This window comes from Tyto alba, unplaced genomic scaffold, assembly GCF_018691265.1.
Source record: "Tyto alba isolate M040663 unplaced genomic scaffold, T.alba_DEE_v4.0 Super-Scaffold_2, whole genome shotgun sequence".
Lineage (NCBI taxonomy): Eukaryota > Metazoa > Chordata > Aves > Strigiformes > Tytonidae > Tyto > Tyto alba.
Window position 1 is genome coordinate 22,747,987 of NW_024881282.1, and position 17,413 is coordinate 22,765,399.

General features: G+C 35.7%; 1 protein-coding gene across 7 annotated transcripts in view; it reads left to right on the forward strand.

Annotated features, from left to right (window-relative positions):
- PAN3 (poly(A) specific ribonuclease subunit PAN3) overlaps positions 1-17,413 on the forward strand; it is an 88,090-nt gene that overhangs the window by 26,726 nt on the left and 43,951 nt on the right. For 4 of the 7 annotated variants that reach the window (XM_042793158.1, XM_042793162.1, XM_042793159.1 and 1 more), the window contains 2 exons: positions 1,214-1,276; positions 10,474-10,635. In XM_042793158.1, coding sequence (XP_042649092.1) covers positions 1,214-1,276; positions 10,474-10,635 — 225 coding nt within the window. The remainder of the gene's footprint in view (positions 1-1,213; positions 1,277-10,473; positions 10,636-17,413) is intronic. The other 3 variants (XM_042793160.1, XM_042793164.1, XM_042793163.1) reach the window with 2 other exon arrangements.

The following is a 17,413-nucleotide window of genomic DNA, read 5'->3' on the forward strand; positions in this document are numbered from 1 at the left end:
TTTCCTTAATGCCAGTATAGTGCCCTGGAAGTTGGATGTAAACAACTCTAAGTGTGTTGTTTATTCACTTAGGATAGTAAGAATGAAAATAAGGATACATTCCTTTTTAATGCAGTCTGCAAGAACTGTATACATACACATATGTGAGTGTGTGCTTATGTATATAAACCAAAGAAAATGAACTATGATACAGAAGTATTGCCAGAGTAACCACTGCCTCTGAAAATTACTTCAAAGTTAATTACAGTACAAAAAGAAAACCAGTTAATGCTTGAGTGTAAAGCTGAAATACTAACATATAGTCTTTTCTGACTTGGTCCCTTTTTTCCCCAAGAAAAAAATCAGCAAATTAGGCCACTTGCCACTAAAACAGTGTCAGGAGAAAAATTTGTATGTGATTGACTTGGATTTTTTCCAATTAATATTTCAGATGTAAACTGGCATTAATTGAAAGTGGTTTGGGCTTTGCTTTGCATATTAATAATTTATTGTATGTTATGACTACTATTTTGTAGTACATGTTAGCATAAAAGGTTGTTAAATAACACTAGTATGGGGGAAGTTTTCATCTAATATTACTTGAGCTGTCTAAAATCTAGGCATCCAGGCTCCCTCTATAGTCAGCAGAGAGAGATGAGCAGTTTAAAGGAACATTCAGATCACATTAAGAAAAGTATTTTGGAAAAGACTAGATGTCAGCGACTGCTCTAAGTGAGTAAGAACTGGTGGCTGAAGTTATGAGAAATTAATCACACTTTATTGGCTGGCTGACTTTTGCTACCAGACAATTGATTTGTAAATAGTCATGGATGTATTTTCTTAATATTTTTAGTATTTTTTGAGTACAATATTCAAATTGTATTAAGTGCTTTCCTCAAAAGCACTAAATGCTTGAGTGCCAGGTATTTAAAAACTTCTGTGATTTCCTCCCATCCCAGTTACTGAGGTTTACTTAAAGCTCGAGCAATGTAATTTATCGGTCCAGTGCTTGAGGCCTGCTGTAACACAAGATAGACAGCCTTCCAGAAGTGTGTGCTGCTGCTCATTGACTGTAAAGGGAGCCGTGGTGACTAGCTCAAATGTAGGTGTTTACAACATCTACTATTTGGAAAAAAAAAAAAAAAACAAAAAAAACCCAACAAAAAAAAACCAAAACAACTTTCCATTTTCTTGCTAAGAGCCCAGGGCTAAGGTTTTGTTTGTTCTGAACTAGCTGGCAAAACCAGCATTTCCTTCGTTTATCACTGACTTGGAGGACAGATATAATACAGTCTTGGTAAGTGAACAAGAGCAATCGCTTTACTTTACAAATTAGAATTGTGATATTTTAAATATTTAGAACTATTCAGTTATTTGCAACTATATAAAAACTGCATGTTTGTTCTGTGTAAAACCATGAACAGCTTCTGCAAAAGCATGTACTTATGTAGGTGTGGTAAGCAAGGAAGTTAAGTTTATTAATCTTATTAATCTTTATTGTCTCTGGATATTCCTGGTCTTTTTATCCTGGCAGCCCTTTAACAATGGGCAAGCCATATAAACATAAATATTTGATATCAATAAAATATTAAAGATAAGACTTGATGATTGTAATGATGAATATCCTTGCTTTTTAATTATACAGCTTCTTTGAAGCTAGTTAGTGTGACTGGGGTGTTTAAGTTTCTTATGATTGTTTTGATGTTTAAAGACAATTCTACCTTTTGTTTAAAAAGTAAATGTAATCCTTGAATTTTTATGAACATTTTCAAGGTTGTTTTCTCTGTTTAGAAATTATTAAACTGCATTTCAATTTTAGATTTCAGGAAAGCTAAGATTACTATTTAAAGACATTTTTATAGGATACTTAAAATGAAATCAAAGGAGCTAAGTATTTCTGTAGATGGAGCCTTGGTGGAGGTTCTGTCAACTGTAAAACCTTCTGGATTTACTGTCCGGTTGTTGTAACTCCACATGCAGTAAGACAAGCAACCTTAAAGTGAATTTCCTATAAGAGATTTTCAGGTAAGTATTAATTTACAATGCACAAATAGGATTTGTGAAGCATGGAACAAAAGCTAGTTAGTAATAGACTAACCCTCTTCCCTGAGAATAATGATGTCATGTTTGTTTCATTTTTTTCCTTCAAGTACATGTTATTCTTGTTAAAAATAGGGTGGCATTCTGAACTTGAACTTCTTGGGTGTTTCTCCTATATTGGCTTTAGTCATTATCTAGAAAAATGTTCCTCTCTCAACCCTGAAATGATCTGGCTGAAAAACTTGCATTCATTTTTGTGGTTCTGATAAACAGTTCATAAAAACATGTGCAACTTAACCGATCAGAGTCTGTTGCCAAGGGAATGACAGCTTAATGCACTAAAAAGAAAATATATAATGAAACTTTCGTTTAAATTTGTTCTGAGACTGTTGCCGCCAATCCAGACTAAAGGATTCCTCTACTTGTCACTGGTCAGCTTTACATAATAGTGAAAAGCATTGCTTTTATATCTTGCTTGTTTTTTTCATACCTTCAATCCTCATGAACTGAACTCTTCTGAAAAGGTCCTAATATTGGTTTATTTCCATTTCATTTTTTTAATTGTTCAGTCACACCTAGAGGAGGGCTGTTAAGGTGACAACCACTGTTAGTCTTCAGTCTGCAAGGAGTGAACCAACTGCTGTAGTGAACTACTTTCAATACAATTTTAATGCTGTTTCATATGTATTTTGAAGAAATTTCTTTTAGAACTCCTTCCATTGGTTTTGGGTGAGTGAAAGCCAGGACCAAAAGACTCTAGATTAGAATGGAAAGTATAGGAGAGATTAGCTGGACTGGGTGGACTTCACCCAGACCAGGGTGCTGCTGTCTGCTGCTCTCCGTGGAGATCTGCGGCAAGTTAGACTGGACAGCAGACTTCTGTTAATTCGTATACTTTGATCAGCAGTACTAAATGTGCAGAGAAAATTTTGAAACAGACTGCCTGTAAGCCTAGTCCGCATAAATGCAAGCTTTTTAATGAGGACAAGGAGAGTTTTCCCTCTCGTGTTAAAAGAAAACAATAAAGCTAATTTCAGATCCTGTGGAAACCAAATTCGTAAGATCTAAACTATTTCTAGTTTATTTCTAAGTGTCTTGTCCTCCATCTAGTTTTGTCACCTGTTGGGAAGCTATATTTCTCTGCAGCTTCCATCTCCAGCTCTCTCTTAACACCTCTGATACCTGATCTTTATATTGTTCAGTGGTGTTCATTGAAAAGGCTTGTGTGCCATGTTTGGTCTTGCTGTATTTACCTTTAATGAAGATGTGCTGAGACAGTTTCATGTTTCCTAGCCTCCTGTATACCGTCTCACAAGCATGAATCATGTTCTGAGAAGCTGAGAGGTCATCATGTCAATGACATCGTGTCACTGTGGTGTAAACTGCAGAATTACGGCTGCACAGACTTTATAATGTACCTGAGCTAAATTTCTATTTCAAACCTGAAATTTTCCTTCTGGGATTATACATGGCTTCTGCAATCATAAAATATTGCAGTTTAGAAGTGATGCAAAAAAACGTTGTTGCAGGAATATAGAAAGACAGACTATGCTTCTAGAGAAATCTGATAAATGTTTGCAAGTAGTATGATGTTTACCTCAGTCTAAAATGTGTTTTAAGGGTATATCTAACCTGTTTTACATTTTTTTTTCCTTTGGAATAGTCAGCTATTGAAATTGTTCCTTGGCTGTGTACTCTTGCTGTCTTAGCAATTACTATATGGTATGATGTTTTTTATTTTAAGTGTGACATGAGGGAATATATTATTCATTTTTGTGTATGGATCAGTGATCATTGTGTTATGTAAGAAATCAAATTATTGAAGTGCATTCTTTAAAAAATACGTAACATTTTTACATTAATGAAGAATTGTCATATTTTTGTTGCCTCATCCTATCATGTCTTAGAAGGCAAAGAGCAGAATAAGATGATTGCATAGCACACCACTTACCTTGGGATTGTATTAAAAAGACCTTTGCTTGTTTTGGTTTTGTATCGAAGCATATGTTATGACCTACAGACATCTAAAACTTCAAATGCTACTCTCACTCCCCATTCTTAAAGCACAATTTTTCAGTTAGCCACCTAGACTTTGTTAGGTTCAGCTTACAGGCTGAAGCAGTTTACCACAAATGCAACTTCAATGTGCAAGATGTTTTTGCTTACTTTACAAGCTTTATTTGATTCCTTCTATACTAAGGTGTATGTAGTATTTAAGTTTGCAGTAAAGTGATTTACAGTAAAATAATGAAAAGATTTTTTTTTTAAACTTGTGCACCCGTTTGAAGACACTATACAAATATTAAAAGCATATAGAAAATATACCATTTTTGAGAAGTCATATGCTTAATGAAGACTAGAGTAAAAATTTCATCAATCTTTACTCTTACCTTTATTTTTGGTTCTTAACTGTGTATCATTTTTTCACTGTTTTTATAAGTAATATAAACCTTCTGTCCCATTAGAAAAGAGACCTTTAAACATTAAAACCCCTGTAGTTTGCTCACTGAGTGTTCCTTTAGCAGTGGAGTTTTGGAAAGTACATCTTGGGGTGGTAGTACTCCATCAAGTCTTCATTAGACAGTTAAAACCATATGCTCTAATGATGGTGGAAAAAGCCTGCTTTTCCACCAGCTTATTTCAATTCAGCGGTTGGTATTAGATTCTTAGTAAAGAACTTTTGTCAGTATACCTACATCTGTGCTAGGTTTTAGCTGTTGTGGTCATTCATACCTCATCCAACTCAGCTAGTCTGCAAAATTGGTGAGAAAGGATTTGACTTAGTTATGTCAGTTTTCCTTAGCTGCTTCTGAACTCTTCAAGATTTTCATGTCTTCAGCATGAAGACTAATGAAATACAATTTTTAGAATGTACACCTGACAAGTTTTTCTTAGCTGTGGTTTAAAGTGCATGATGTAATGCCTGATCAGTTGCAGCTTTCATTCTAAAATTTGATTGGACCAGGAATGTTGTTTGGTTTTTTTACAGTGATCAAATGTTGCTCTGGAATAAGACATATTTCCATGCCAAATTGCACATTTTAGTTTCCATTGGGTAGAAGAATCCTTTTTGTTTGTCTCTGTATGATACTTTTCAACTAGATGAAGTTTTATTCCCAGCCAGACCCAGGGCTTCATGAACAATTTAAAAAAAGTATTCCAGATGGAAGGGCGGCTAGTCTGTAATGCACTCTAGTAGTGCATGTAATCTCAATGTATAACATTATAAAACATTATAAATGTTAGCATACTCTTCCTTTTTTCATAAAAAAAAAAAAAAAAAAGAAAAAAATCGCCAACCAACAATAACTACTGACCGACCAAGCACCTATTTAATTATTTTTAACCTGTTGACCAGGTTCCTATTTCATTTTTAGTGGATATCAAAGTAAAAAGATTGGTTCCAAACTTCAGAAATTAAGATACAGAAAAGAAGTACTGTCTGCCTCTCTACCAGTGAGAGCTTGTAATGAAAGAGGAAGAGGAGAGAGTATCTTGATTAGCAACAAACCCAAACCACGTGAAGGGGTTTTGTAGCTCTATTGGTCACGAAGCTTAAAAAGTAATGACAAGATAACTTACCTTTTTAATATTACCAGCTTGCAAATCTATTAGGATACTCCTGGTGACTGTACCTTATGTTTACGTGTTAACACTTTGTAGAACTTATTACTAACTCCAGTTATGCAGTTGTAATCACAATTAAGATGCTGCTCAGCTGATTGAGCCTGTATAAGGATTCTGCTTGGACTATTGAGCTTTTCCTCAGTAACATATCAAAGTTCATGTCCATAGCTGAATGTTTCAAGTACTGTCTTGTTCCATCTAATTGTTTATAGCTGTTGGGTGAAAATAGCAATAGTAATGCCAATGGCTTGTAGTTAGCTTTTAGTTTTCAAGACAAGTTGGTTCTTTTTCAATAGAGTAGCAACCTAGCTGAGCGGTTAACCTCTTTTTCTAGTAGTCTCTTTGCCACTAACTTCTGTTAAAAAACTGAAGTCTTGCAAAACAAGTCAGTGTTGAAACTTAGTTGCATATATTGCTTAATTTTGTTATAAGTAGTACAAGGAAAATATGATACTGTATACCTGATCTTTCCTGTCTGACATTATAATATTTATTTTTATCTGTTTGTACGTGCAGATACAGTCAACTTGCTGTACAACAGATGAGCCCTAGCTAATGCTACTGTGATAACTTTTAGCTATGGTAATTTAAGGTAATGCTGCTTAATTTAGCCTTTGATGGGGAAGGCTTAAGATCACGTCTATTTGTTCAGTAGTGTATATGCACATAGATGGCATTACTGTAGCTCAGGTTATTCACAATACTTGGAAATATAATAGCCTGCTCATGTGTTTGTATGCCAAATTTAACTGTGCATTTTTTTGGTACAGAATATCTAGTAAATCTAAAATTCAAAGCCCACCAGAGCTAAGTGCATTTTAAAGAACAGAAATGTAATCTGGGATATGATTGATCCTGAAAGAATCCAATTGCAGATCTTCAGTGGAAGAAAATTTTGCAATTGTGTAGTTTGATGTGCCAGCTTATCCAGACTTAAGTGTTACGTGGAAGTTTAGACAGGATGAGTCTTTACAGTTTGACATTTTATAAACCTTTTCGTGTTTAGATTTATTTGTCTAGGATGGGCTTTTAACATTTTAAACCAGTTGTATGTCTAACCCTGAATTAGAGGAAGTGTGGCATTGTCCACTGTCCATGAAACAGGAGGAACTAGGGGCAAAGACACTGTTACAGCAAATAGGAGGAGGAAAATAGACTTGCTCAACATGTTCCCAACCTTCGTGTTGAATGAATGGGAAGCAAGTAATTAAGCTGACTTGAAGAATATTTTCTAGCGTGGGTTTATTAAGTTACTCATCTGAAGTAGTGTTCTGATGTGAAGATGTTACTCAGAAAAGACCTTTTTGGTTTTAGAGTAGATTTCTTTGTTCAAGTGTAATGTTTCTCAGACTTCGGGGGTTTACGTTTCCTAATACAACACCTTCCCTCTGATCATGCCAACCAGTAGCTTCTTATCATTAATTGCTGGCAGCAGCTTGGTTCTACAGGGGAAGGGCTATAATTATTAGCTACGGTTGAAAATGCTTACCCGTCTCACCCTGGGGAGCCAAGCTGTTGCTAGCAATTAAAGGTAGTTAGCTGTTCCCTGCCTCATGTAAACATTTGCAGCCAGTAATTACTACTGCTTCACACTTCTTTGCCCAGGAGGAACTGAACTCTTCAAGTCATGCTTTGTAATAGTTTGGTACTGTTGTTTGGGTTTTTTTTCTTTTTCTTAGATTTCATTTTAATTATTGTTTAACCTTATTTTTCCATTTAAAAATAATAGTCATGTTTTTGACCTTTCACAACTCGTTTGGAATTTGTAACCATATTGAGAGTTGCAACCTAGTTTGAGAAATACTTGCTACAGGATTGTGAATGCTTTATTTTTATTTATTTATATGTTATGACTTTGAATACTTCAGCCACCTTCCCCCCTTCCAAAAAAAAAAGTTCAGTATGTTGAACTATGCATGTTGAATATTCAGTATGTTGAATCTGCATGGCTGAACAGGTTTTTTTGCCTCATAGAAAGATTTTAGGGAAGGCAAAAATGCAATTGCTTTTGTAATCGTCAAAAAGAAATTGTCCCCATGCCAAGAAGTTGGATTTGCTTGTCCAGATTGTCATGCCTCTGTTTTATGTAGATGTTTTAGTTTGGTCCAGAAATGATCACTGGTTGTTGAGTTCTTGCTTGTTTCAGGATGCACTATTCTGTCTCTGCTGCTTTACTTGCTGCTCTATGTAGAGGGCAGGGATGTAGCAAAGTTGGTACGCTTATTCAGACTGCTCAATCTAGTTGATCTTTCCTTTTGATTGAATCTCTCCTCTTGGCAGACACATTTTTCTGTGTTTTCTGGTCTCCTGTAAACTTCAGTTGGATTTCTGAATCGGATGCCATTCAGTTAATTGAAAACAAATGTAATTTAGAATGATTTTGATACAAATACTGAAATTTATTTCAAATGTTAATATTATATAGTCCATCTTCCAATGTCTATATGAACAATTAAATCCTGGCCTAGTAATCCCCTGGTGATGTTTCACAGTAGATAATGAAAGTAAAATTTTAATTTGGTCTCACACTTTTTAGTTTAGTTTTTTCATACCATTAGTCTAAGAACTACTGGTATACAAACTCATATTGTCTCTATGTTGCTTTGTGGCATAGAATTGACCATTGTTTGCCCCCTCTTGTATGGCTCTTCATAAAACCTAAAATACAGTTGCATTCTGTTGCCTGGAATCTGAATTCCATTGTAACTGAAATAGCTGAAATAGCCAGGTTGGCTCAGTTCCTCTTTTGTTTTGGTTCTCCTTTTCAAAATATTTATAGATCACGTTTTATTATGGAGGATTAAAAGAACCCCTTATGAATAGAAACATGTTTGGACACTGGGTCTGTAGTCCAGTAGCCTGAGGCAGACTGTGCCCCTGCAGTTGGTAGAACATGGGGAGAGATGGGGAAGCTGCCAGGGAAACTGTTGCTCTTCATGATGTGATTTCCAATAGCCAGGCTAAGGAAAACACATACTCCATTCAAACTCGGCCCTGAAGTCCAACGCTATTCCAGTGTCTGCCTTCTCAGACCTTACAGCTTTGCAGTTTATGATATTAGTAGTCCTTCTGAGTTACTAAGATGCTACGTTGCCCAATAGTTGAATGATTCTCCCAATAAGCAACCAATATTTAGATTTACCATTATCAGGTCTGCATTTGAACTACAGGAGGTCTGTGTGCTACCCATCACACAGTTTGCGAAGTTTCTAATTCGTATGGCAAAATTCAGACTTATTATTAAAATTGGTTGATTTGATCTTCATGAAGTTTATGGCCTTTGTAGCTCATAGTCAATGCTGGTATCCTTGGGGGCTTTTTATTGTTTGGGTTGGTGATGGTTTGTGTGTTTTTTTTTTTTGTTTGTTTGTTTTTTTTTTGTTTGTTTTTGTTTTTTTTTTTTTGGTTTTTTTTTTTTTTTTTTTTTTGGCAAATGAAGTCCTAGTGACTCTACTCAGTATTCATTATTTCCAAAGCTTTCAGCCTAAAAATTTTCAGGGAAGTAGAGGCAGGAATCTGTTTTGGTTTTTGGTTTTGCAGCCATTTTATGGTAGTTTTGTCCTGTGTTTTACAAATCAGATTCTTGCTTTGTTTCCTGAGGAACAATTTTTAGTATGCATATTAAAGTACACATTGATAAGATTTCTAAGGTACCAGATGAAGTAGATATCTGAATTAAAGGTAAGTTAAGCTTTGATTACTTAAAGTGGTCTATATCCAGATGATGATAGTTGCATTTTCACATTAAAAAAACAAAAAACCAAAAACAAACAAAAAAACCCCACAACAAACAAACCAACCTCACAGCAAAAGAAAAACAGTCCAACCTCTGCAATTTGGTCCAATGGTCGATATAATAGGTATAAAAGGTCCTGGTCTAAATGTGCGTAGATGCCGAAATATTTTTTTTTGGTGTCACTTGCTATCTAGATAGGTACACATAGGTTTGAAAGCATAGAGAAATCTGGAGAACTTCTGTACTCTTTCTGTTTGAAAGTCTTTAACAGTTGTGGGTTTTTTTGTTTTTTTGTTTTTTTTTTTTTTTTACAGTATGCTTTTTAAATTTAATGTTCTTATAATGCTTTATAAATACTTTCATTTGTAGAGGTCATTGCCAACGTCATGGAAATGTCACTCCTGTTGAGGTGCAAGTACCTCCTGCATGTTCGCTTCCTTAAGCACATTTTATTTTATCAGTTTTAAGTCGGTTTCCAATGCCTTTACTATGGTAATCTTTGTCTGTTTTCACTTAAGACAGTAGCTGAAGTTAGTCTTTTGAATATTAACTTAAGCAGAAATGTTTTTCTCATTGCGTTCTGCTGTACTTGGTTACTCAGTTCTACCTGATTTTTTAAAAGCAAGTCTTCTGGAGATGAGTCTTGGCAAATTTGAATTTAAAAAGAAGCATACAAAAGCCAATGTTAATTTCTTGTTTGATAGAAATCCCAAGGGAAGTGTTCATTATTATGATGTGATTGAAGGTATCTGTTTGAGAAATATGGATTTTTTTTTTTAAACAATTCATAATTCTTATGGATTTCCCCTATTTATACTCATTTCAGTGGCTGACTTGTGGTGGACAGTTTTGCTTACAAATGATCAGTAGTGCCTGAAGTTTATTTTCTTTTTTTTTTTTTTTTTTTTAAGTATTGTTCATTATAATCAAATAGTCAGGATTGAAAGGAAACAGTCTCAGATAAATTTTACTTGCAAATTGTTTCCTATTCCACCAATCCAGAAATCATATCACAGTATAATACCTATTTTAGTGTAGTTTTAGATGAGGGTTGTTAGGAGTGGCATGGTTTCTTTCCTTCTTTTTCATAGCCCAGGAAGTATCGACTGGGGATGCTGGATGAGAGGATAGTTCCGGTGGGATCAAAAGCAAGAAAATCAAAGAACCCTATCGGCTGTCTGGCTGACAGGTGTAAAACAGGAGTGCCCATCAATATGGTTTGGTGGAACAGAGTCACAGAAAACAATTTACAGGTAAAATTATTTTTTACTAGTCACTTTTTTCAGTGTTTTGGATGCTTTATTTAAATTTTGGAAAATGTTAGAGTCAGTTACTCCAAATATGGGTTGAGATCAGATCAAATATTTATTTCACAAAGTAGGTACAGCTGCCCTCTGAGAGAGCGACTTGGAGATGTTTTATTCTTTTCACCCATTGTTGTGCATGTGTGCTTTGCATGATTCTGTTATACTCTGTGGAAGGGGAGCAAAAGTAATCATTAAATGTATTCTAAAAGCAAATACAACCTTTTATTTTAATTTTCCTGTGAGGGAGGTTTCCACTGGTAAAACTAGTGATCTTTGTTAAAGTGATTGACAATTAATGCAAATAAATTCTATCAGCACAGAATTTGAGGATGTGACCACCATGATCAGAAAGTGTAAATTCTTAATTTTTATGTTGGAATAGTTTATGTCTCAACTTGTTTGTTAAGCTTTGTTGTTACTTTATTCCTGATGTTTTTTTTCAGCTCCTTAAGAGGGGAGAGGTACAGCTGGATTTGAGCAGCTGTGTACAGAAGTAGAGGGTTATCCTTGAGATGATAAGGAATAATAATTCTAGTCCAGGGGGAATTTGCTCTGTGTCCCTTAAAATGGGGTTTAGATGAAAATTATAGTGGTGGGAACGGCAGCACTTCTGCTAATGCTATTTTGCACTTGTGTAGTGTTTTTGATTCTTCAGAAATTGTTATTTTAGTCTTTCTATGAGTGTTATGTTCTTTTTGATGTTCTCTGAGTGAACAAACTTCTAAGGTGTCACAAATTCTAGTTACAAGTTTGTTTTCAGTTCCCTAAGTTTCTGCCATGTAAGGGCCAACATGAAGCTCATGTGAGAGCCCTTCCCTACCAATACTAGTTTTGCATTACTTGATGTTGGCAGCTCTTTGCATTACTGAAATTGGGAGGCAAGGACAGTGTGATCCAGGCAAGCTGACACGCTGTGTAAGGGCATTTGGGGTTAAGTCTGTCTTGCCCTTTTGCTGCTGGGGAAGCAGTACAGCCACTGGTGGAGAAGAGGGGAAGCATAAAGGAAACATGGGTGGAAGGTCCAGGTAAGGTTGCAGAGGAGTGGCTGGAGCACTACTTTTCTCAAGGGAGGGGAAATTGGCAGATTGACATAATTGTGTGTGTCTAATGAGACTGTAAACTATAATTAGTAGACATTTGTTCTGAGAAGAGAGAATCGGGATTTCACGTGGATGTTAAAGGGCAGGGAAAGCCCCGTTTGTACTCATGTCCTCCGTTGTTTTCTTTGCTGCTCAGTGTTGCAGCAAGGTTTGTTGTTGATCTACTCCACTTAGAGTAGAGCAGAAAAACTTGGTCTTTCTGGAGGCTAGAAAGCCAGCAGCCTGAGACTTGGAGCTTCTGGTCAGGAGCAATTGTGTTCTCAGTATCTATACCCACCAAATTTGTGTTGAAAATGTGACAAAGGGAAGCTCAAGGTCTCTTAGTTTTCTGAGGTTAGCGGCAGTAGTGTGGGATTGGCTGCAGAGCACGTGGCTTTGGAAGGATGCAATTCCATGCTCCTTTATCGTGCCAGAATCTCAGTTACATAATTGATTTAAACTATGTACAGCGCAAGATTTTGTATTATACGGCACAATTACATAGCTTCCCATGGAGATGTGGGACTTCATGAAAGCATGTACATGTATATGTGGTGGAAATAAGAACAGAAGGATGTTCCAATGATAGGAAATAGAATTGGAGAAGAAACAGGAGGGGTTGCAGAAAAACAGTGGAGTCTGGCAATACTGAATGAGGAGAGGTGTAGGAACAGGCTGCTGATGAGATAGGAGGTTATATAAAGCTTTACATAGATGAGAAACCAAATTCTGTCTTGATGTTTTCGTTCTGATCATTGTAAACCTTTATATTGTAGTGTGAACATTTTCTAAGTTATCATTAAAACAAAGTTTGAGAACTGTTAAAATTTGGAAATTTTAATTACAAAAGCATAAAAACCGGCTGGAAAAGTTTGGTACATGAAACTACAGAAAAATGGGTAGTTTCACACTGAGATTTCAGATTGACCTTTTTTCCTATTTATTATGTATGTAATCCACAGATATCATTGCTCTTCAGTATTTTGAAATACAGGCTGTTTAGAGATTTTTGCAGGTGTGAATATAGGTTACACAAACTAAATTTGAGCTGATGGTGAGTGCTAAGCAGTAAGTAGAAAGGTTAAATTATGATGGAGGCACATCTGTTTGAGGGCATGTTTTTTTTGTTTATGTTCGAAGATGAGAAAGCGGAATTTAATCTGAGAATTGCTGAGGGCTTGCAATGCTGGGCAGGTGTTGAAGCTCATGTGTATATTTGAATGTTCACTCTTCCAAAGGTATGATTTAAGATGCAGGAATATACTGTTTTATGGTTCAGTGTTTAGAGATTGTTTTCCAAAAAGTGAGTGTTTTGAAAAGCAAGGTAGTTTACAACATGCACTGTAAAACAGTACGACTCTCATTCGTGACTAGGAGTTTATAATCCAGATCTATTTTCTTTAAATACTTTGCTGTACTTACATGGTTAGAAGTGAAGTCCACAGAATGTATTGTATTCTGGTTTGTGCATTAAAAGAGAGGGGGAAAACAAACAAACAAACAAAGAAAAACCTGAAACCCCCCAAACTACCACCACCAAGAAAAAAGCGACACAACCCCCCCCAAAACCCCAAAGTTCATTCTATAGTGATATGTCGTACTACTAGGAAATGTCCTGAGCTACTGCACCACCAAATGATACATATTATAATAGCAAATGGTAATTCTCCTTAAAATAGTAGGAATGGGTACATTTTTAATTATACAGATCTGTTCTTAAGCACCATAAATAACTGATTTTTTTTGTTCGTTTCTTGAACAAAAAAAATAAAGTGAATTTTTCAAATACTTTACATCAAGAACATAGACTTTGAAAGTTTCAGAGTTTTTACAGTACTTTGAAGGACTTTTATTAAAGAAATATGGAAATATTCCAAATCTTTAAAAGCTAAGTTTTTAGTGAGATCTACTTGCCGAGTGTAACAAAAATTTGCTAGTAGTTTTATTTGTCTGAGCCCATGTTCTGGTTTGAAAACAAATAAATCTTTAGCCAACAAATTATACCCAGTTTTACTGAAATTATCTCTTAACTCTTCTGCAAGAGCAGTAGAGCAATATGGCTAATAACGTTGATGAATTGAAATTTTTTAGAGGTTATTGTACGGGTGGTGTGACAACCTGTCACAGTAATTGCAGTGAGGTAGCATGTTGCACAAATGCAATAGTGGGAGGGAAGGACACTTGCTTTGAAGCCCTTGGTGACCTCCAGTGTCTGCTGGGCTACCCTGACATCACAGAATCCGTCCTTCCCTGATGTCACAGTTAGCAAGGAATCATTCTGGAACCAGAGGGATTGCAATGACGCTCTCTACTTAAGTGAAGCTCCTTGTATGGCACGTCTCTCCATTTAAAAACATCAAAGAAAACCCCCAAAACAACAAAAAAGAACGACACGTAAAAACCCAAGGAACTCTTCTGAATGTTTTTGGATTCCTAAGAGATATTCTGAAAACTGTGCCAAAAATAGACTGGTAGAGGACTGCCCTCCTTTATAGCGTGGGTATAGTTTAGTGGTGGTTTTCTGTAACCATTACAAGATTATACAATTTGGAACAGATCAGCATGAATTTGGAGGTGAAGAACGTAGAAAGAGAACAAAAAGGCTTGTATCCAGTTTTTAGCATGGTAAGTACATTAGCACATTCTTCCAAAATAAAATTAAATCGGCCTACTTTGTGCTTTAGGTAGCTCTGGCTTTGGTCAAACGTGGCACCAGAACTGATCTAACAAAATAGTGTTACAGACACTGAGACAGAGGTGCTGGCTCTACTGCTGCTGTGCAGCTGTGTGTTGTGTTGTGAGATGCTGTACTGGAAACGAGAGAAAGAAAAAGGTGGTTTCCAATACTCCTGTGGGATCCCTGCATGACCTGCCACCAGCTCTGTAACTTCTGCATCCCTGTGTTACAGCGTACGTCTGTCCTCAAAAAAGTCCTTGAAGGGCCATTAAGAATTAATGCAGCAGTGGGGCCCTGGGAGCTTTATCACTGAGGAGCATGAACACAAATCACACGTATTGAAATTGATAGTTGATGAAACGGGAATTTTCTTTTACTTCTGGCTTACAGAAATCTGTTGATATGTGCAACTCCTCGATTTACAGTAATGCTGCATGCTGCTGTGTGGTCCTCCCAGCGATGGTCTTAAACTGAAATCCTTGACTTGCTCTTTACTTTCATTTGCACCTTCCTTTAAGGAGCATTGAATTGTTTTGTTTTCTTTTGTTAATACCCACAAAATATTTGTTGCTTCCCCTCCACACTATATTTTAATTGTATTACCTTTTATCTTTTTAAAAGCGTAAAAGCCACCAGACAGATAAACTCTGGGCTGAATGGTGACAAAAATTGATTGGTTTATGGTCCTTCCCCCCTTTTTTTACTTCTGTCGTGGTTCCATCCTTACTAATTGCATCAGAACTAAATTCAGCTTTCATTTGGACTGTGATTGTATGTGGTTTATAACATTTTGCATTCTCTGATGTACACAAGTATAGAAATTGTTTTTGTATGTGGAGCTCAGTTTTGTGGTCTGTCTTTGGAAGTTTCTTTGCAAAGCTGACTGAAAAGAGGCTCTTTTCTCTTTGAGAGAGCACAGACGTAAAGAATCTACAAATAGGGTATTCTGATGAAATTTCTTCATGGAATCATTCTGGTGAGAATGCATGACGCAGGTATTAATTCAAATAATGCCTAGAGAAGTTGCTTCCCTGCTTTATTTTGACAGTATTTTTATGAATATACTGGAAGAAGGAGGGGTGAAATTTAAACCGGACAGGTTGAGGAAGAAGGAATGGCTGTAACTTTAGCAAATGTACGAGCTGGAAGTTACTTTAGGTTGCTAGAAAAATTTAACATAGCTGACACAGCTGCACTTGTTCCTGTTGAATGCTGTTCATTGAAAATAATTAATGTTTTGAAATCATTTTATATGTGCCTTTTTATAGGACATTTGCATTTGAAACTGAAAATACAGTCCTTAGTTGCACAGTGAAGATAGTGCTAGCAGGCTTTGTGTGTCTTGTTTGGGCTTTAGAAAGTGCATTCTCTGCTTTTGTTTTTAACATCACAGTATTGCATAATTCATTACATGTCCTCTAAGTATTTCTTGCATCTCCATTATTTTAATTACTCCCAAGGTTTATTAAAAGTCTTCAATACCTGTTTTCTCTACGTTTTTTACCAATCTTGATTTACTTGGACTCCAAACTTGAAGCCTGGTATAGCATGAATAAGTTCCTTTACCCTGAGATGAGTAAGTAATGACTAAGTGAAATTTGTTTTAAAGCCATGCTTGCAGGAAATTTAAACATAATACAGAATGAAGAAAATGTTTTTCACTAATTAGATATAGATTATTTTAATTCTTATAAAAATTAAACCTTTTCTTACTCAACTTCATTTTGGGAGGTTTGATAAGATTCTAACAGAAAAACTGTAAAAATGCCCTGTAGGATTTTAAAGCGTAGTCCCCTTTTAGAGAGATTTTAAATCTTTACATTTATTCAGATGTAAAGCTAACACTGGATTATACGCTTTGTATTATGAGTTGCCAGAGTGAAAGTAAGATATTTTTCCAGACTAAGAACATAACTTTTTGAATCATTGCCCATTAAGAACGTGCCTTCCTAATTTTGGCATATTTGCGTGTTTATTGGTGAGATTAGGTTGTCTACAAGGTTTGAAAAATAATGAAAAGATTAAATGTTAAAGAACTAATAGTAATATTCCATTCCCTCACTTAGTCTAGTTTAGTCACTTATTTTAGACTACATGCTATGGATGTGTTTGGGCTATATTTTTTTATTATTTTGTTGGAAACAAAATGTATGCAGAAAAATTAGTGTTTTACCTCAGATAAAAACCTTGCGTGCCTTTGGAAACATTTTAAGAACTGCATCTTCACACAGATGTCATGTATTTAAATGTAGCTTGGGGCTTAAGCTTCACATTTTATGAGAAAGTATTGACTAGTTTTGACCACAAATTATTAAATTTTGTTGTACTAGCTTATGATTAGTTTATTCTGGCTGGTGGCTGTGGAGCTCAGGTATTTTTCTGTATTTAGAAAATAGCCTGAATGTGCAAGGGTTTTTTAAAATTGGAAGCCAAATTTAAATCACTTTTTTTACTAGTAGGGAAAGTCTTTGATTACAGCTTAATGTTTGTAACATGATGGAGAAGTAAAACAGGCTTTTATAATAAAGGTTTGAGCTGTGCAAATCACAGCTGTTTACTCATATAAAATGCTTTTGTCAAAGTTATACAGAAACAACTTAATCTTACCAGTCTTTGATTCTGATCCTGAATTGTGCCACCAAAAAATATAACAAAATGAATTTCCATCAGGCTTGACCCACTGTGCATAATTCTACAGCATAAACCCAAACTGCTCTAGCAGATTCCTGGGTTTAATTTTTTCACCTGGATAAACTAAAACACCTGTCAGTTAAAGTGAAGTTCTGAAGCAGCTTCATTTTAAAATTATGATGGATATGTAAGTAACTGTTTTAGAGACCAAAACTGGTCTATGAAAACTTGCAAAATGCATTTAGAAATGAAAAGCAGCCATGTGCTCTAGTCATTGATTGAATCAGTTGGTGAGAGTGGTAAGAGTTTAGCCAGAATGGTATGGATGGGATTTGGG